This window comes from Pocillopora damicornis, chromosome 4 (assembly GCF_964200805.1).
Source record: "Pocillopora damicornis chromosome 4, jaPocDami1.2, whole genome shotgun sequence".
NCBI classification, from domain to species: domain Eukaryota; kingdom Metazoa; phylum Cnidaria; class Anthozoa; order Scleractinia; family Pocilloporidae; genus Pocillopora; species Pocillopora damicornis.
In genome coordinates this window covers 11,650,959-11,668,548 of record NC_142673.1, presented here as the reverse complement: position 1 = coordinate 11,668,548, position 17,590 = coordinate 11,650,959, and the positions used below count along the sequence as shown (strand labels likewise).

At 36.4% G+C, this 17,590-nt stretch overlaps 3 protein-coding genes across 3 annotated transcripts; 2 read left to right on the top strand and 1 right to left on the bottom strand.

Moving 5' to 3' along the window:
* Positions 1 to 908: 908 nt before the first annotated feature.
* Positions 909 to 3,861, bottom strand: LOC113686057 (small ribosomal subunit protein uS19). Its single transcript, XM_027203649.2, has 3 exons — positions 3,826 to 3,861; positions 3,341 to 3,664; positions 909 to 1,060 (listed from the first exon to the last, which is right to left on the bottom strand). The coding sequence occupies exons 1-3, from the start codon at positions 3,826 to 3,828 to the stop codon at positions 947 to 949; spliced, it is 441 nt and encodes a 146-aa protein (XP_027059450.1). The 5' UTR covers positions 3,829 to 3,861; the 3' UTR covers positions 909 to 946.
* Positions 3,862 to 5,247: 1,386 nt separating this feature from the next.
* On the top strand, positions 5,248 to 6,877 carry LOC149046814 (uncharacterized). The gene is made up of 3 exons (XM_089203805.1): positions 5,248 to 5,386; positions 5,842 to 6,043; positions 6,336 to 6,877. The coding sequence occupies exons 2-3, from the start codon at positions 5,851 to 5,853 to the stop codon at positions 6,497 to 6,499; spliced, it is 357 nt and encodes a 118-aa protein (XP_089059931.1). The 5' UTR covers positions 5,248 to 5,386; positions 5,842 to 5,850; the 3' UTR covers positions 6,500 to 6,877.
* A 770-nt stretch (positions 6,878 to 7,647) lies between these two features.
* Positions 7,648 to 17,381, top strand: LOC113686059 (U3 small nucleolar RNA-associated protein 15 homolog). Its single transcript, XM_027203652.2, has 15 exons — positions 7,648 to 7,971; positions 8,858 to 9,042; positions 9,122 to 9,214; positions 9,669 to 9,800; positions 10,469 to 10,521; positions 11,381 to 11,504; positions 11,767 to 11,821; positions 12,243 to 12,368; positions 13,788 to 13,923; positions 14,314 to 14,398; positions 14,915 to 15,073; positions 15,682 to 15,786; positions 15,968 to 16,095; positions 16,488 to 16,546; positions 16,968 to 17,381. Exons 2-15 carry the CDS (start codon positions 8,953 to 8,955, stop codon positions 17,153 to 17,155), a joined length of 1,533 nt encoding a protein of 510 aa, XP_027059453.1. The 5' UTR covers positions 7,648 to 7,971; positions 8,858 to 8,952; the 3' UTR covers positions 17,156 to 17,381.
* Positions 17,382 to 17,590: the final 209 nt, after the last annotated feature.

Here is a 17,590-nt window from a genome sequence, read left to right as displayed (position 1 = left end):
ATACCGACTACACCCGAGTTTAAAGATTGACAGTTCTCAGGGAGCAGAACTGAAGTTCCTACTGGCTCTCACAAATATTTAGTTGTCACGTTATGCGGTCGCCACGCAACGGACAATTTCACATAGGTTCTTCATCCTTCCTGGGGTGAAGTTCTACTTTCGATTCGAATGTTATATCGAACACGTAAACCCAACGTGCGAAACCATAACCTCACAAGGGCAGCGAGACAGGCAGCAATCCCTTGTAAACTTGTGTTGACCCTATCAAACTTTATTTTTGGAATTGGTACAGTCCGGGGGCGGACGCACTTGAGCTGGTGCTGCCAAGTTGCTAGGAATTTTCAAAATGACAGCACTCAGTCAAATTTTCCCTACATTTAGAGGTAAACTATGACCAGTCCCAAGGTAAACAATGAGAGAGCTAGCACTCTAGCACTAGAGTCCGTCTCAGAAAACGGGCAGCCCTAAGACAAATTTTCCATAGATTTGTGGTTACTTGTGTGATTAATTTTTGTGAGAAAGAGGCGCTGGTAATGCTCTAATTTTAAGTGAATTCTTGAAAGTTTAACTCACTCTTTGACATCTCAAACCGTATCAGAGTACTAACTTCAAACATACTCTCTGAAATTTGGGTTGAATATTGTCTGGTTTTCGGAAAAATTAACCAAAACCTTCCAAAACTAAAAACAAAATTACCTGCAGAAAAATGCAACAAAAAAAGTTTTGCAATGGAATTCAAAACAAAAAATTTGTATCACTTCCCCTCTAAAAACACTGGTTTGTCAATAATTAATAAACACATTACCAATAATGGTTACTTGATCAAGTAATTGCCGACTTTAAAAAGGATTTATAAGGAAACAAAACATTATGCATAATGATGAGTCTAAAATAAACAAAGACTACAATCAAATTAACAGCTTGACATTTTATTGAAGAGGGTTAACTACTTCAGAGGAATAAAACGAGATGAGTGAGTGGCACCAATACCAGGTCGGCCATGCTTCACAGGCTTGTATGTGATTGAGAACTCCCCAAGATAATGGCCAACCATTTCTGGCTGTTAATAAAAAAAACAACAAAAACAGTGTCACAATAAGACTTTGGAGAGGAATCACATGGCAACAATCTGTCTCATGTTTTTGAACTCTCATTACATACATTATCAAAATATGGTTCCCACAAACTTGTCACATGGATTCAAGCATCAACCTGTCATAGTTTGTTACAGATTGATGTTCTCTCTGAAAAAGGGCTAACATTCAAAAAGCAAGCTTAGAAACTCTCTAGAGTGCCTGAATTACATTAACAACTCGGTTCTTTAAATCAAATTATATTGTAACAGAATGGTTTCTTGTTCAAATGAGTCTATATAATGAGGTCAACTTCACCAAACAAGAAACAGCACTGGCAAAAACCATGAGGTTATCCCATTTAAATCACTAAAACAAACCTTAATTCAAAAGCCCAACCCATAGTTGGAAATTCGAAACTATTTTTTTTTTTGCTCTCTTGGCTCTCACTTTCATTGGTGTGTCAAAACACCAGGCCTTAGATAATAAATAATTGGAAATCATGAACTGCTTGATGTTAAAGTTCTAATTACTTGTGAGGCAAAACTAACATACATGTAACAAGCACGCGTTGAAATTAGCAACATTCTTGTCAAATTTCATTTGTTACAAGTGACCAAATGTAGGCTCTAGTGTGTTGAAGATGGTTGAGTGAAAGCTAAAAGTGTTATCAAAAGGATCTTTTGAGGCTAGGAAAATAAAAAACTGAGCAAACATACAGTTAAGGAAAGGCACAGCCCAGATGATCAGATAACAGATAGATGGGTGTAGCAAATTGCCTGATGTAAATTTCATTCCTGCTATTCATTTTCTATCATCTTTCACAGTAAAGAAGGTTATGTCATCAGCTAATTAGAAACAATGTTGTTACAGAGCTCCTTTTCATGGTGACCAAAAACAACACTGATAGTGTTCCAGATGCTTAGAAGTTTTTTTTACGTTTTTTCCTTAACTGCTTTTAGAACAAGTTTTCATTCAGTTGTTTGTATATTTTAATAATACTCCCGCCAAGACAGAACCAAACTACATGTCATGAATTCTGTAAATAATCCATCCTTCTAACAGTTTTTTTTGCTCAAGTTCTTGTACAACAGTAAGAATCACCATCATGCCAAAATTTTCAGGGGACATGGAGGTTGTAGGAGATACAAAGAGTAATATGTTAATGTATGACAGAAACAAAATGGCCATTAAATAGTCAAAGCAAGAGGAAAATAAATCAGCACTCAAAAACTGTTTCTGTACTAATAAAAAAAATTGCATGCAAAAAAAGCAATTTAGTCCTTAAAAAATTTTCAGTAGGAAAAAGCAATTACACAGCAGACTTTGGCAGTGCAGACCATGCAATGCATGTCAGCACAATCATAAAATTATTCAACTGATTAAAGACATTCTCACTCTCTGATGGGTTGTGGATAGCAATATCTCTCCCACAAAGGAGACTAATGCAAGGATGCTAGACTTTTTGGATTTAACAGGTTGCAACAGGATTATGATCAATCATTTTAAGCCTGTTTAACAATTTCTGAAAAACAAACATTGGCACCATCACAACACAATGTCTTGTTTCATTCAGTTTTTCCATGTTTTGTGCAGTTCAGACTGACCATGTGATCTATGCCCCAGACCCCAATTTTTTCTGTTCATTGATGTATGAGAGGTTTGGAGCAGAGAGAAAAGATGAAGGTTAAACTTTTGGTATGATAATCATCTTAGCTGGGGTTGTTTGAAGTACAATCAAGCTAACTAAGGGTTAACCAATGTTTTCTTAATTTAGTTTTGTAGCTTGTTGTTAGTTTTAAATGTATCCACTTTTCCTTCAGTTCTGTCTTACACTGAGGTAAAATCCCTCAAAATGTGTACTCTAATATACACTTCATATCAAAAGAAATAAAGGACAAGTAGAACGTTAAATCCTGGATCTTTTGAACAAATTGGCCCTCAAAAACTATACCAAGACAATCTTCCTCAGGCTTTATGAAAAAAGTTGAATGATAAAAAGGTTGCCCATATCCCTACAGAGATGATTTTGTGGTTAAGTTGTAACTGTAGTTCAAATTTTGTTACCTCGCACATTTGCCGTAAGCATCCACAAATGTTACAAAATTAAAAATTTAATTGATGGTAACTTTGTTTTCACGCAAGTGTGCCCTCTCTTTCGTCCTAAGAAGGTTATTGTCCTTCTTCTGCCGAATACCAAACCTGTAAACACTGGGCTCATCTATTTAGTAAGACAAATTTCTAAACAGATTTAAACCAAAGCCAACCTTTATTTCCACTTGGTTGAAGGTTTTTCCGTTGTAAACACCCACCATGCTACCAATCATCTCAGGAAGAATGATCATGTTCCTTAGATGTGTCTTTACAACCTCAGGTTTCTCCATTGGAGCAGCCTCTTTCTTCGCTTTTCTCAACCGCTTCATGAGGTGAACCGGTTTCCTCTTAAGTCCCCGTGAAAATCGTCGCCTGGCCCGGCAGTGAACCAGTTCCATAAGGTGGTCATGAGATAAGTCGAGAAGCTGATCGAGGTCAACGCCACGGAAGGTGAATTTGCGAAAAGTCCTCTTCTTCTTCGGCTGTTCTTGTTCAGCCTACAACAATCAAGCACATTCCGTTCGTTATCCGCAGGGTTTGTAATAGAAATCTCTCTTACCATACAAATAAGGCATTGAATGGAAGAGCAACCCCTGATTGAACTGAAAAAGAAAATAAGGAAGGACGATGAAAGAGGATAGAATCGGGGAATACTGACCATGTCGCCTTGTGTTTGGAAGCGAAGGAAAAAAGGACAACATAAAAGTAAGGCCCAACTCTTCACGGTGGAGATAACAGATTCCAGTATTCTCGTTCAGCGGTAACTGCAATTTGAACATAATTATTCTTGTAACAAGAGGGAGCAGTCCCTTGCGATCCTTCATTCGAACCAAGAATTGTGGCGTGACTGCAAACTACAGGCTCCGCAGGATAAGGGTCAAACACGATATAAACGCCATTTTATGCCATAATTTATCACTAAATTTAAATTTTAATCAAAATTTCGCTCAAAAATGCATTGACTAATCGTTAATTAACGGCATCAACAAAATGGTGGCGTAGCGTAAAACCAGGACAATAAGTAATGGTAATAGGACTGAGTGGAGTTCAATTCTTTGTGTCGTTGCTTTTTCACGAGGGAGGCGTAAATTGTTTAATGTGTTATGACTGGTTGGTTTAAACTGCAACTTTGAATGTGATTGGTTGATATAATCTACGACTTTGAATGTGATTGGCTTATTGAACTCTCCGATGACAAACTATCCGATGACAACTTGGGGTGGAAACTAGGAGTTTCTTAAATCAGTCACAATTGAGAAAATTGTGATCTTTATGATTAAGCTCATAACGATACATGGTATCCTGTTATCTTACAGTTGGACCCTTAGGTCATTAGCAAGCAAGTGACTTGCGTATCGTTCGCGTTTAATATTTGCCCAATAAAACAGTCTTACTGAGGAAGAAAGATAATTTGCATTGCGTAGAGGAAATTTAAACTCTGAATTTAAAAGTACTGAAATTGATATAGACCGATCTAGGGAGATAAAAATGGAAAAAATTTTACTTCAGATTTTATTCTTAGTTTTATTTGTGTCGTTGCGCTTCAAGAGACCGTTAAACACGGGTGAATACCATACAAACAGGGCGTTAGGACTCAGTCAATAGTTATTACAGATTAATCTTCTCAGTTGTGTCGACTTCTGTAATATTTTCGTCCATCTTCGAGTTAAAAAGTGTTCTCCTCGACAGAAAACGACCTCTCGAAAAATCAAACAGGAAAGAGAAATATTCTTTGATAATACAAGGTATTTCCCCTTGGCCTGATCGATAGTTCAAAAAGTTGACTTTTCAAAATTTTTTGCTTGAAGAGATGACATGAGATTAACTATTTGTGCGATATATAGACTGCAAATGTTTTATTAATGAAAGATATCTCTATATCAGCAGTGGAAAAACAGCAGGAGATAATCAATTAAAAAGTAGTGTATAGAATCTTATTCCAAATTAACGAAAAGGGACCTTCTCTTACAATTAATTGGTCAACATGGGGGCCAAAATCAAGTTCTAATGTAGATTTGGTGGTAGCATGATGTATTAGTCGGCATTGTTTGACATAAGATTTTACAGGCTTTACACCTGGAGAACATCTGCAAGTTGAAATTACAATCCAATAAGGCTCCTTCAAATGCGGCTCAAAAAATTTCTTGTACCGGCAGTGAAATCGACAGAGGTCAATTTTTTTAAAGCTCGCTTTTCCTTTGCATTGGGACGTTGACAAGGTAACAAGGTATTTAGAAAGCGATCCTGATATAGGGGAGAGCAAATGACACTAATTCTCCTTAACAGTGACTTGCTGTCAAAAGAAAAGCAGGCTTTGATTTGCATATAAAGCAAACACTACCAAGGATTCCTTTTCAATTAGGATCGAGTGCACCCAGTTTTCAAATAAGTTTATATCAAAATCAGACATTCTCAAAAATGCCCTTCATGTGAGGTCTTTGAAGAGAAAAACTTGTAATTTCAGTAATATGGTGGGTTTTGTTTTCTAGCGCACTTTGGATGCTTCCAAATTAACTTGCCATAATCCATCACAAAATAGTGCCTTCGGCGCTCCAATTGTATGTTCTCCTGATTACACTTGGTTGCGGAAAATGTGTAAAAAAGTATTACTCTATTAATTGATCTCGTTTATCCTACCTGTCATTTTAATAAGTCTCCATAGTTTTTTTCCCAGACTTTCGAGATGACTCAGAGATATAACATAACCTTTCATGCAGTAAAATCAAATAATGATGTCGTCAAATTTGAGGAGTCTTTGGACCCTTACTCTGCATTTCGGAGAGCATCCGAGGACTCCACAGTCCCTGATCAACCTCTTTGGGGTCTTTTAGTGTGGCAAGTCGTTGGCATCTTTTTGCTTGGTCTCATTTTGATATGTAGGTACTTTTAATTTTGAGTTTGTTATAAATTTTGAAGAACCTTTTCCTTTTTAAAAACCTATTCTATCTATTCAATCTTGTATAAGCTGGAGAAAATAAGCCATTTGGAAAACGACAACACCGAGTAATGTCTGGAAAAAAACTACTTTCATTTACATAACGCACTTCCGTTCAATATCAATCGTTGCCTAAAAAATGACCTAAAATGGCTGTTATTGTATTGCTTTTCCCAAAATTAATCAAGGGAAAATATAATGTAAGGCTTCACGGCTTGGATTGTTTTTTGTAGGTGCCGTGTCTTGTTATTGCTGCGAACGTTACTCAGTAAGGATTCCAAAGACTAAGACAGAAGCTAACTTGGCTGAACACGATCAAAAGCTTTCCTTGGATGAGTTCTCAAGACTAAAATACGACAAAAGAAGACTGAGCGGCGAGTCTGAACTGCTGCTTTAACTGCTAAGAGAAAGACTGGAGCATTGATTAACCTCGACATTGTGAACTGAACAGTTTGGAGTTTGTTAGTTTCGTGGCTGGTGGGTTCATTGGCGTAAATAAGGATATTGTTTCTTGTCTGTGAAGAAAGGTGAAGGTCTGTTGCCGTGTCCTTAAAACAATTTCAATGGCAAACGAGGTGTTTTGCTCAAAATTAAGCATCATGTAATCGCTCTTTTCTCGAGTAACCTCGTAAAATCTACCATTAGACTCGATTTTGAATGGTAAGGTTTCAGTTAAAAAAATATACATTTGGTCAGAGACTGAGGCTGTGTGGAAGGGTGAGAAGTCAGCTTCTAGGGGGTGTTAATGTAAAATAAAGTAAAATTACACCCAGTGTACTCCGAAAATGACACCTTATGGGCTTCTGTCAAAAAGACAATTCCATAAAAAAATTTGCAGTTGTCAGAGAAATAGTTGCTCCAAGTGCAATGACCATTCTTTGAATTGTCTATTTTAGAGTATAGACACCCTTTTCCCCCTTCCCTTCAACGGCATGGTCTTCCTTTCGGAAGACAATTTATTCTATTTCAAGCAATGTAACGCCGTTACGTGTCATCTGTTTCGCTGGGTCTTAAAATGATATTTGGGTAATAATATTTCCCACGGCATACACAGCAGAATACTCCCGTCAAACAGCAAAGTTTCTCAAAGGGTCACAAATATGAGGGGAAACAATGAATAAAAATACAAATAAAAAATTTTCTGTTAAGATCTTGATAAAAAAAAAATAACTTCAGCTTTAAAGATCCTGTTCCGGACCCCCTCAAAATCCCTAGTTAAATATTAGTTCACATGTACGAAATGTCACCCTGGTTACTTTGGTGAGACAGTTCGCCATATGCATTTTTCCATTAGGTTGAAAAAACATCTATTGACAGACACAACTTCACATGTTCACAGCGACTTGTGTAACTTTCCCAGTTGTAAGCAAACATGTTCAGCTGAGTGCTTTTAAGATTCTCAACTTAGTCCACTACTTATTGTCTTAGATCAAACCTGGGAGGTATTGTATATTCTGATTGTACAGATGCAACATAATTGTAATTATTTCTTGAAATAGATTAACCTCCCCAAGGTTTCACCTGCGCGCGCATGTTTAGTCAGAAGGTCTTCAATAGATTTTTCGGGATCCAGGATCGGGCTTATTTAAAGGCCAGGATCTGGGAATTTAAAGTAAGAAGGGACTCGGCGATTTTGAGAAGCGAGATTCGGGAAATAATCACATAAACGAACCGAGAACCGGGATGTCAGAGAATTTACGAAGGAATTGATCCACTCAGTCATGAAAAGCACCAGGCATAGAGGCTCTCTAGCATTCACGGGGCGGTCGGGCTGCTCAATGACACTCTTCAGTTCAGTATTGCGCGGGAATGAAAGTTATATTAGAAGCGAAGTTGTCAATTTATCAAAAATCCTCAATGGCCTATAAGGTAACGTGGTTTAAGACTACTGCGTCAACTGAAATGCTTAACGGCGTTGAAAAACCTCCAGCAAGTCTCAGAATTATACCGATACGATGCTCTTAACCCGTTTAGTTATATGACACTAGATGTGAAGAATATTCACTTGGTTGTGCATCACAAAGATAAACTTTTCACGGTGTTAGACTACCCAAGAAACTCTGGAAATGTTGCCTAAAAAGGCTTAATGAAGACAACCCATTTTTCTTTATCTCCGTTGTTATGGAACTATGGGATTGCTGTGACCTTTTGTGTTTTATGCACTTGTTGAAATTGTCATTCGTTTCTTTGATACTGATGTACCTGTGCCTATACGTTTGTAAGTTTAATGAAAGGAAGTCGTTACCGTGACTAGCTTTCGTTATTAGGGCAAAACTTTGAAAACTTCTTACATTAACAATATTATCATTTTGGTGAAAAGAGATAAACTCACGCCTTACGGTGACAACAGACTTCAACGGATCAATGCTGGTTAAGAAAATCATCACCCACCGGAAAGGCCCTTCTAAGTTTAGGAAATGGGTTAGGACAAAATTGTATGATCGGGATCGGGATTGGCCGGTATGAACCATTGGGATTACGGGATTGAGAGAAAATTTAAGTCGGGGTCGCGGGATTGAAGAACCCTAATTGGAGACCCTCCAGTTAACCTAATTTGAATGAAACGTGTAAAGACAAAGTAAACAGTTACAACGCATTAAAATTATGATGGTACGGGTCATGTCGAACATTTCGTTAAAAATTTTTACCATGAGTTTGAAATCTAGTTCGAAAAATATTGTTGCAGTACACTTTCTTTGTTTACCTTAATTGAAAAAATATAAATGCTTCTTCTTCCATCATCTGCCCCATCAAGCTCTCAGCGCACTCCTTCTGGGACACGATTTGGAAACTTACACTAAAGAGTGATTGAAGATAACTTTCACCGCTGGTTTTCACTTCAGCAACAAAATGGCGGAGTTCCAGCGCCTGGGGGTCCGCAAGTTCCCTAAAATCGCTACTCGTCAGACAAGCGAAACAAGATATTGGAAAAAACTTAGCGTAAGAAATAAGCTCATCCTTACTCCGGAGAGAATATAAAAATGGTGTTATTGCATTGGAGATTTTATTTGTTTTTCAGTTTCCCATTATCGTCAAGGAGTACGGTACAGTTAGCCACGTGGATTTCTGTAGATCAAAGCCCCACGATTTTATAGCTACTTGCTCGTCACGTGTGAGTATGATTTTGCTGCGTAATTACGAAGCAATTACAGAATTTTTAAGGCATTTTGTTGTGTTCAGTGTTGGTAAGTTATAGTTACGATCCCTAGCTCATGGGGTCTTGAGTTATATGTAACCGTTGCGGCATGCAGTAGAAAATGTCAGGCGTACGAGAAATGACAAGGAAAACGGAAAGCAGTTCGAGCCAACGGGGATTCCAAGAATGCAGATAGCAAATAACTGAGAAATGCTCTTAGGGGAAATTTATGCGAGATCGTGCGAGCGAGGTTTTATCATAGCAGTGTGGCTTTATTACCATGTACTAATGATCAGTGATGTCAATTCACCCAATGCAACCCACAGGTAAACCTTATCCTTGTTATGAACAGCTAACTTCAATCACAATTTTACAAATTAGCTATTAGTGTTAATTTACATTATCTAATCATTTGAGTGTTCTATTACAGATCCAAATTTACAGTTCCAGCACAAACCAAGTCAACAAATCATTCTCAAATTTTAAGGAAAAAGTTTACTGTGGTAGTTTTCGTAATGATGGGAAATTGATAGTTGCTGGAAGAGAGAATGGCTCAGTGCAGGTATTTACAAGATGTGCCCAAAAGTCTGCCTTTGTTTTGTTTCCAAAGTTGAGGTCTGATGTATCACATACTCAGTACGTCAAAAGTAAGAGAGTAACAATCAAATCCTCAGCATTGCAGATGTAAAATAACCTGGCCTCTCCAACTCAAAACTAGTAAGGATTCTGAAAAATTTGCATTGACAAAGGACTTCTCAGTAGGGTTGGCATCAAATGGGGTTAATGACTGATTGTTAAAAATTTGTTAGATTAACTTACTTGAGGATATGTCAGTTGAATTAAAGAGCTTTAAGTTGATTGGAAACTGGTCACATATTGCTTCCTTTTACTGGTTCATGCTTAATTGGCATTGTCTTCTTAAACAACCTTATTTTGTTTGATAAGGTGTCCAAGGGAAGGTAAAAGAGGGTTTTCTTTCCTTCCAATTACCAGTAAATTGTTTGTGAGCCCAGATTCAAGTTAATGTCAGGGATTTCAAAGGATTTCTTAAGAAGCTGAAATTTTAGCTAGGGATAGTATGGTAGAATTAGAATTTTTGAATGAAATTTTCCTTAAGAATCATTCTTATATTCACTGTAATTTTGTCTTTTTAAGAAGGGAGGAGAAGAACTTAAACATAGAATCTTTGAAATTTCAAAAATCAAACCCATGATGTTATTTATATTTCAGCTATTTGATGTCAACAGTAGAGCTGTTTTGAGAGAATTTAAGGGGCATACTAGGTAACATATAAAATATTTTATAAGATTGATTTTCACTCCCTATATTTGGTGCAATATCAGTGACAAGGGGGAGCATATCCTCAGATCCCCCTAGTTTGAAGTGCCTTTGTTGCTCAATATTTTCTACTTTTCTGTATAAAAGATCTCACACTACACCCCTGGTTTTAAAGAAGATTTCTACTTCAGAAAGAAATCTGAATAAGTAAATAATGTGATAACCAGCCAAACAATAATATACAATAATGCTCCACTAGCACTGATGAACTAAATGCTCAAAGATACTAATGGTTTAACAATTCATAAAAGTTAGCACAGTAAATATTTCTAGAATGTGATTGTGTTGCAGAAAACGAGCTAGTCAGGCACGAGGAAACTTAATTGTATGCAGATACCTGGGTTTTTTATAAGAAATTAAGTAGCTGTGGAATTGTGTTGTATAACTGGAAAATACATGTATTCTTGACATCTGAGTGAAATTTAGAGGAGGGCATTGAAATTGAACTAATAATTCTTGACAGTGGTCAGAGAACCCTCCGACTTTTAATGCTAATTTAACCACTTGAGTCCTCTACAGTTTTTCTTGCATTTCCTGATGTCTGATATCATTTTTTATAACACAATAAACTCTTTAGAGGAATTTCACATGTTCATGGTGCTCTTAGTTTGACATTTAGAGAAAACTAAGGAATTTACTTTGATATCTCTTATGTTTAGTTTGGATATTTCAGTCATTTGTGGACAAAATTACAACATCACAATACAGTTTATAACAAAGTTAAGCAGCTTTTCTGTGTGAAATTCTGAGCTGTTTCATGTTTGATCTGAACAATAGTTTTTTCCTTGGTGTTTTTTTCTTCAGCTCAGTTCAGGTTACCAAGTTTATGTTGGACAACTTGCATGTGATGTCTGGCTCTGATGATCGGTCTGTAGTGTGTTGGGATATAGCAACTGGGCAAAGTATAACAACATTTAAGGAGCATGAGGTAAACCTGCCCATGGTTATTGAATTATTAATATGAAGAAACTTACAGTTAGTACATAATTTTTCATTATTCTGATGAAATTGTGTTTAAAAGCAATTTTGAACATACAGCATTGTGAAAGGACGTTGTGGAAGAGTGTTTTGTTTTTCAAATATTTGAACAGTTACAGAGCTATAGTCATTGGACTTAAAATAGCTGTTTATTGTAAAATTAATAGAGACCTTAGTCGTGATAACAATCCCTGTTTGTTATGCTTTGGCAGGATTATGTACGCTGTGGTGTTTCTAGCCAGAGCAGTAAGGACCTCTTTGTTACGGGTATTCTTAATTTTTTTTTCAAGCTTTTAGACAAGTACAAATTGTGTGTAATGGGTAACATAACATCCTAGTTATCAACAGTGCTTAAATTACATGTGGACAGGTAATTGGTATGGTTTTTACATGTGACTTGCTATTAAATGAGAAGATGGCTATAAATCCTGTCAAAAACCAATCAAAACAAATCTTTTGACTCCTTTTGTACCAGCCCATTTTAGTTGTTGATTACTCCAAGTTGCTAATATTTTGTTTTATGTTGTGTGTCAATAAACAGGATTTTATCAGAGCTTGGCAATTTTTTATTTTCAAATGTTACCGTAGGGAAATCTTTGTTTGTGTATTTATTGATTACAACCAAAAGGGTTTTTAAAAAATTTCAGTGTTGTTTGCTATCATGTTATTATCATATGCTTTGTGATAGGTGCCTATGACCACTGGCTCAAGGTATGGGATGCACGCAGCCAGGGTAGTGTTTTATCTATGGATCATGGCTCTCCAGTGGAAAGTGTACAGATCTTTCCAACAGGTGGAATATGTGTGTCAGCTGGTGAGTGAAATAACCAGCACATATGACTGTAAATGAGTATGGAAATTAATTTTAGGTCAAAATGGTTTCTAACTATTTTCATTTGTTGATGTTTTTTTATTTTATGTCAAATATATTACAATATTCCTCAAGTGAAGAAAAGCATAAGTTATTAAACTGCAGTCGAACCTTTGCTAAGTGACCACCCAAAATGGGTGGTTACTTGCACGGGAGATGGCTGCTTACCAGAGGGCAGCTGACATGGGGTCTGTATTTTGGGTAATTTGCATGTGGTGACCAGCCCCTTTCACCTGCGCTTATTGAAACCCATAGTGATAACTTTTAGCAGCTTATTCAAGAAAGAAATTTTGGTATCTATGGCAATTGTTCTGTATCTCAAAAATTAAGTAATACAGCATCTATGAAAATGCATGTGAAAGAAAATTGGCTTGTTTGTTACCCCAGGTTACAACATTTATTGAAGCAATTTCAAGTTTTTGCTTGTGAGAGATAAAATTGTTTGTTTGTGATATGATCACCTATGGAAGGTTAACAACAATTGAAAATTGTAAACAAGCATCTCTGAAACTGGTTGCTTAGGAGGGTTGGTTGCCTAGGAAAGGTGGTTACATTAAGGTTTGGTATTTTGAAAAAGTTCTCGCTTACAAGAGGTGGTTGCAGAGAGAAATTCAACTGTAGTTTGATCGTAACCTGATATCTATATAAATTACAACTTATTTTCTTAGTGGACTGAATTATTTATATTAGACAATGCAGCACATGTTAATTTTTTTGCAACTCAGGTGGAGTGGTTATTTGAGTGCAGTTCTTTCTTGTGAGTGGCTTTTGAAATTTTTTACACTTTTCTGAAAAGTGATATGAAGGGTATATCAGGAGTAAAATAGATACAGATTACCAAGTTATCATTCACTGTGTCATTCTTGTGAGAAAACAGGCTTGTCCTTCACTTTGGAACACTGCTCTCTTATGATCTGAGTCCAAGAGTAAATTGGAACAGAAAAGAATTTACTATATCTATTTTGGATTGGAACATTATTTTGCAGGAAAGTAAGTTTCCAAGGCTGTTGTAGACAAAGTTATACCCAACTCTCTCTAAGAATACAGCAGTTTTTCAAAGGTGCTTACCATCACTTTTGCTCTTACATGCACTTGGAGGGTGCTCTTAAAGCTTAAAACTTAAAGCATATTATTTAGGAGTAGTTTTGTCAGCATTGAATACAAATGTTTGTGCCCACTTTTTGCCTCATAACTGAAGCATTGTACTGAATACTGTACTCAATACAAGAAAGAATGAGCTCAGAGCCACCTAAGATATGAATCGAGAGATGATTTTAAGCCAAAGTGTTGGCAGGTTGGGGGGGGGGGAGGGGGTGGTATAGTTAAGGTGTTTTCTCCATATTGTAATTCTCCTTTCAACAGGTTCTAACATCATCAAAGTTTGGGATATATTAGGAGGTGGAAGACTCCTAGCTGGATTCTCAAACCACCAGAAAACCATTACATCTATTTGCTTTGATGGAGATTATAGACGTCTGTTGTCTGCATCGCTAGACAGGTTTGAAATTTAGTGTGATGTGATACTGTGTACAGAAAGGCTATCCCTGAAATCTATAAAATGGCAGCTGTACATGGTGTAAAAACATTCATGATATGGCTAAGGTGGAAGCAGGCATTACATCATCAGTTTGTTGTTTTATCAAAAAATTAAAACAGGAATATGGTACATTTATTTTATTTTAAGGTTTTTTTTTAATTAAACACCTCTTTTGCTCAATTGGATCAAAAACTATTTCAGTGAACTTTCAGCCTGCAGGTAACAATAATTGGTTATACTTGGTTGTTTTGAGAATCAGCCTTATGTGTACAAGATTTTGTGAAACCATTTGATTTCTTGTCTTACTTGATTCTTGGACAGGGTAGCTCATGGTATTTTTATCTCCTTTAGGCATGTTAAAATTTACGATATTCAAGATTATACAGTTGTTCACAGCATGGATTATCCATCACCTATCCTTAGCCTTGCTGTTTCAGTAAGTTTCTGATGGATAATTGTTAACCAAGGTCATCAGTTTAAAAAATTTGCAATTGAGCATGGATCACTCTTAAGGACAAGGAAGATGTAATCTGCTTTTCACTGCTGTTTGTAGTCCACAAACTGTGATTAAGTGGCTGGAATTGTATGTTCTATAAAACCTTAGTGTTGAAGGGAAGTGTACACCTTGCTTCTTGTAGTACCTTTGGAAATGGGACATATATAGCATTTTTTAACTAGTTGTTTGTACACTTAGTGCTTTCAAAGTTTTGACAATGTTTTTCAATCTCTCAAGGAGAAAAACTGCATTACAATGTATAAGATAATCCACCAGTCTTTTAGCTGCAATGAATCATCACAGCCTTTTTACAAGTTGTGTATGAAAACTAGATAATGGCCTTTGCTTTTCTTTACAGTAAAACGCCAAAATTGTTTTAGCTGTTGTTTTTGCTGGTATGTTTTAATATTATGTTTATTGCTATTTTATACCCTTGTTTATTTACAATTATAATAGCCTGGCAATACACATGTCGTGACTGGTATGGCAAATGGGTACCTGTCCATAAAATATCGAATAAAACAAGAAGTACAAGATGAAGTCCAAACAGCCAAGAAGCTAACAGCTGGAACGTATCGTTACTTCGTACGTGGCAAAAAATTCCAGCCTGATAAGGTACAATGTGCACGTTTGCACAATTTATATAGTTTCCTTAAACTGGTGTATCATAATACAATAAAAAAGGAACTTTTTCTTGCATCATCAAACAGAAGTTAGTGCATAGCTTATTTTTCCTGATAAATCTTTCATTGCTCTTCTCATAAAGAAAGAATTTAAATTGAAGCTAGCTAAATATGTAAGGAAGGTTCCAGCGTAACTAATACCTTGAATCGATTTTATGAAAAGAATCAACCTGAAATTTAACATAATTAAAATGTTTTGGTTACTTCTTGTTCTCTGTGTTTTTCATTCGGGGTTGAAAAGACGGTTACGCTCATTTGCTACTGTGACTCTAGCCATACCGACTTTAAGTGACCATAGTGATCAAAATCTGAACCCACTCTTAGACCTAAAAGACGATAGATATTTTTATACATATGTTTAGAAGTTGTAGGGGATCCCTTGCACACCCTATGCCAGGGGAGTTTTGCAAATAATTGTGGGAAAATAAATTCAGAATTTTGGCTGGTGACTGCCTAACATGAGGTCCGCTTAATATGGGTTTCATTATGTCCTATTTCCTAATTAATTAATTTTTTCATTTAACTTCTACATCGTTTCAGGGAGATTTTGTTGTGTCAGCACAAAGGAAACACAAGTTGAAGGAACATGACCAATTGTTAAAAACGTTTCAGTACTCAAAGGCTCTTGATTCCGTTCTGAGGAAGGTTGGTTTAAGCTTTTCATTGCAAAGGATCTGTTTTACTTTTTTGTCTTTTTCTACTTTTAATAAGTATTTCAGATGTCCAGCTGTCTTTTAAAATGGGTCCTGGTTCTGAGAGAAAGTATGATACATATGCATACAGGTTTGTTACTCAGTTTAACTGTTATAAACATTTTTTTTGACAGCCTTCCTATTGTCGCACTCCACTTCTTGTCAGTCTTCTCCAAGAGTTAATACGGCGAAAGGGTCTGAAGAGAGCACTGGCGGGGAGGGATGAGGATGGCTTGGTTCCTATTCTAGAGTTCATCACAAGGTACTAATAGTGTGCTAGATACTTTGTAATCAGTTTTTGTACCTTAACTGTGTATAATAGTCGTTAAATGTATTACTAACATTTTGACACGGTTAACCTCGTAAATCTTTCGCGGTTTTTGTTTAAAAGTTAATCACCATTGTTTCAAGTAAATGGACTTGTATCCACGCAATTAAGCTGTTTATGAGTTAATGACATGAGTTAACCAGTGAGGACGAGATAAATTTTTATGAAATACCATGTATTTCTTGACTGATTGAGAGGACTGGAAGGAAAGATATTTGCCGCGAGGTCATGATGCTAGGACTGCACATTATCTAGAAATTTATGACTTGGTGCTGTGTTATTCATGGAACGACAGACGTCAGCTAACATCATATATTTCCTTACAGATATGTTAGTAATCCGCGGTATACAGTTCTTCTTATCGATGTCACAAATGCAGTTCTTGGTAAGCTTCAGTTTTGTCCTTTTTTGTCCTTTTCTTATCAGTATAGTGTATTTGTTAACTAGGTCATCTAATTTTCCTGAAGTGCACGGTGTTTGCGTCCTAAAAGCGTTCTGAGGTTGGCAGGTAAATACGCATGGCTTTTGGTAATTACCAACCTTTCACCACTTAAACCTCTCTAAGGAAACTGAAACTTTGACACGTACAGAAGGGGAAACCGTTAACCTTTTGAAAACGAATAGTTTTTGTTCTGCAAGGACTGACTTGAAAGTTGAAAACTAGACATTTTTTAATGTTTTAATCTGCATTAAAGTATGTTAACATACTTTAAGATACGTTCCAATGATCGTGGGTGATATGAACGTATGGATAAGAATTTTCATTCCATGACAGACTTCTCAGGAGCTTACTTTCTGGTCTTTAGATATCTACGGACCTGTGTTTGGTCAGTCGGCAAAAGTGGATCAACTATTCTCCAGGTTAAAAGACAAGATTGGCAGTGAAATTCATTTCCAGCAGAAATCTTTCGAGTTGCTTGGAAGTTTAGATATTTTGTTTGCAGCAGCCATTTCTACTTCATCATTTACAACCGATCTAGACGAAGGAGAGTAACCATCATATGCCTACCAGTACCTAAATGAATGAGGAGACCTGCAGGCGAATACCCAAAAACACGTAAATGTTAAGAGAGCTTATAGGAACACACGCCTTATGTAAATTATTGTACAGAAACTATTTCATTAAAATTGTCAGTGAAAAAAAAAAAAAAGAAAAGGAAAAACGCACCTAAAACAAAACAAAAAAAAATTATAATAAAAGAAACCATTCTCTTGACGAATATGTTGAATTACGTTAGAATATTTAACAGACTGACTGACTGAGATAACGGTAACTTCACAATCATTTCAGTTCGATCTGTTGCTCTTACAAAATGTAATTCTTTCCAAATGTTCACTTTGATAGCAAAGTAAAACGAACTGTAAAAATTTGAAATTAATTTAACTTAAACTTCTGTTCCCTCGCTCACCCTCCCCGCTTTCCTGGCTC

What these genes read in the sequence shown, in the direction of transcription:
- LOC113686057 (XM_027203649.2), bottom strand. An exon ending in TCAACCAAGTGGAAATAAAG is followed by an intron (nt 1,061 to 3,340) that starts GTTGGCTTTGGT and finishes TTTTATTAACAG; the next exon opens with CCAGAAATGGTTGGCCATTA.
- LOC149046814 (XM_089203805.1), top strand. Translation starts at nt 5,851, where the DNA reads ATGACTCAGAGATATAACATAACCTTTCATGCAGTAAAATCAAATAAT. An exon ending in GCTTGGTCTCATTTTGATAT is followed by an intron (nt 6,044 to 6,335) that starts GTAGGTACTTTT and finishes TGTTTTTTGTAG; the next exon opens with GTGCCGTGTCTTGTTATTGC.
- LOC113686059 (XM_027203652.2), top strand. Translation starts at nt 8,953, where the DNA reads ATGGCGGAGTTCCAGCGCCTGGGGGTCCGCAAGTTCCCTAAAATCGCT. An exon ending in GATATTGGAAAAAACTTAGC is followed by an intron (nt 9,043 to 9,121) that starts GTAAGAAATAAG and finishes TTTGTTTTTCAG; the next exon opens with TTTCCCATTATCGTCAAGGA. An exon ending in GAGAGAATGGCTCAGTGCAG is followed by an intron (nt 9,801 to 10,468) that starts GTATTTACAAGA and finishes TTTATATTTCAG; the next exon opens with CTATTTGATGTCAACAGTAG.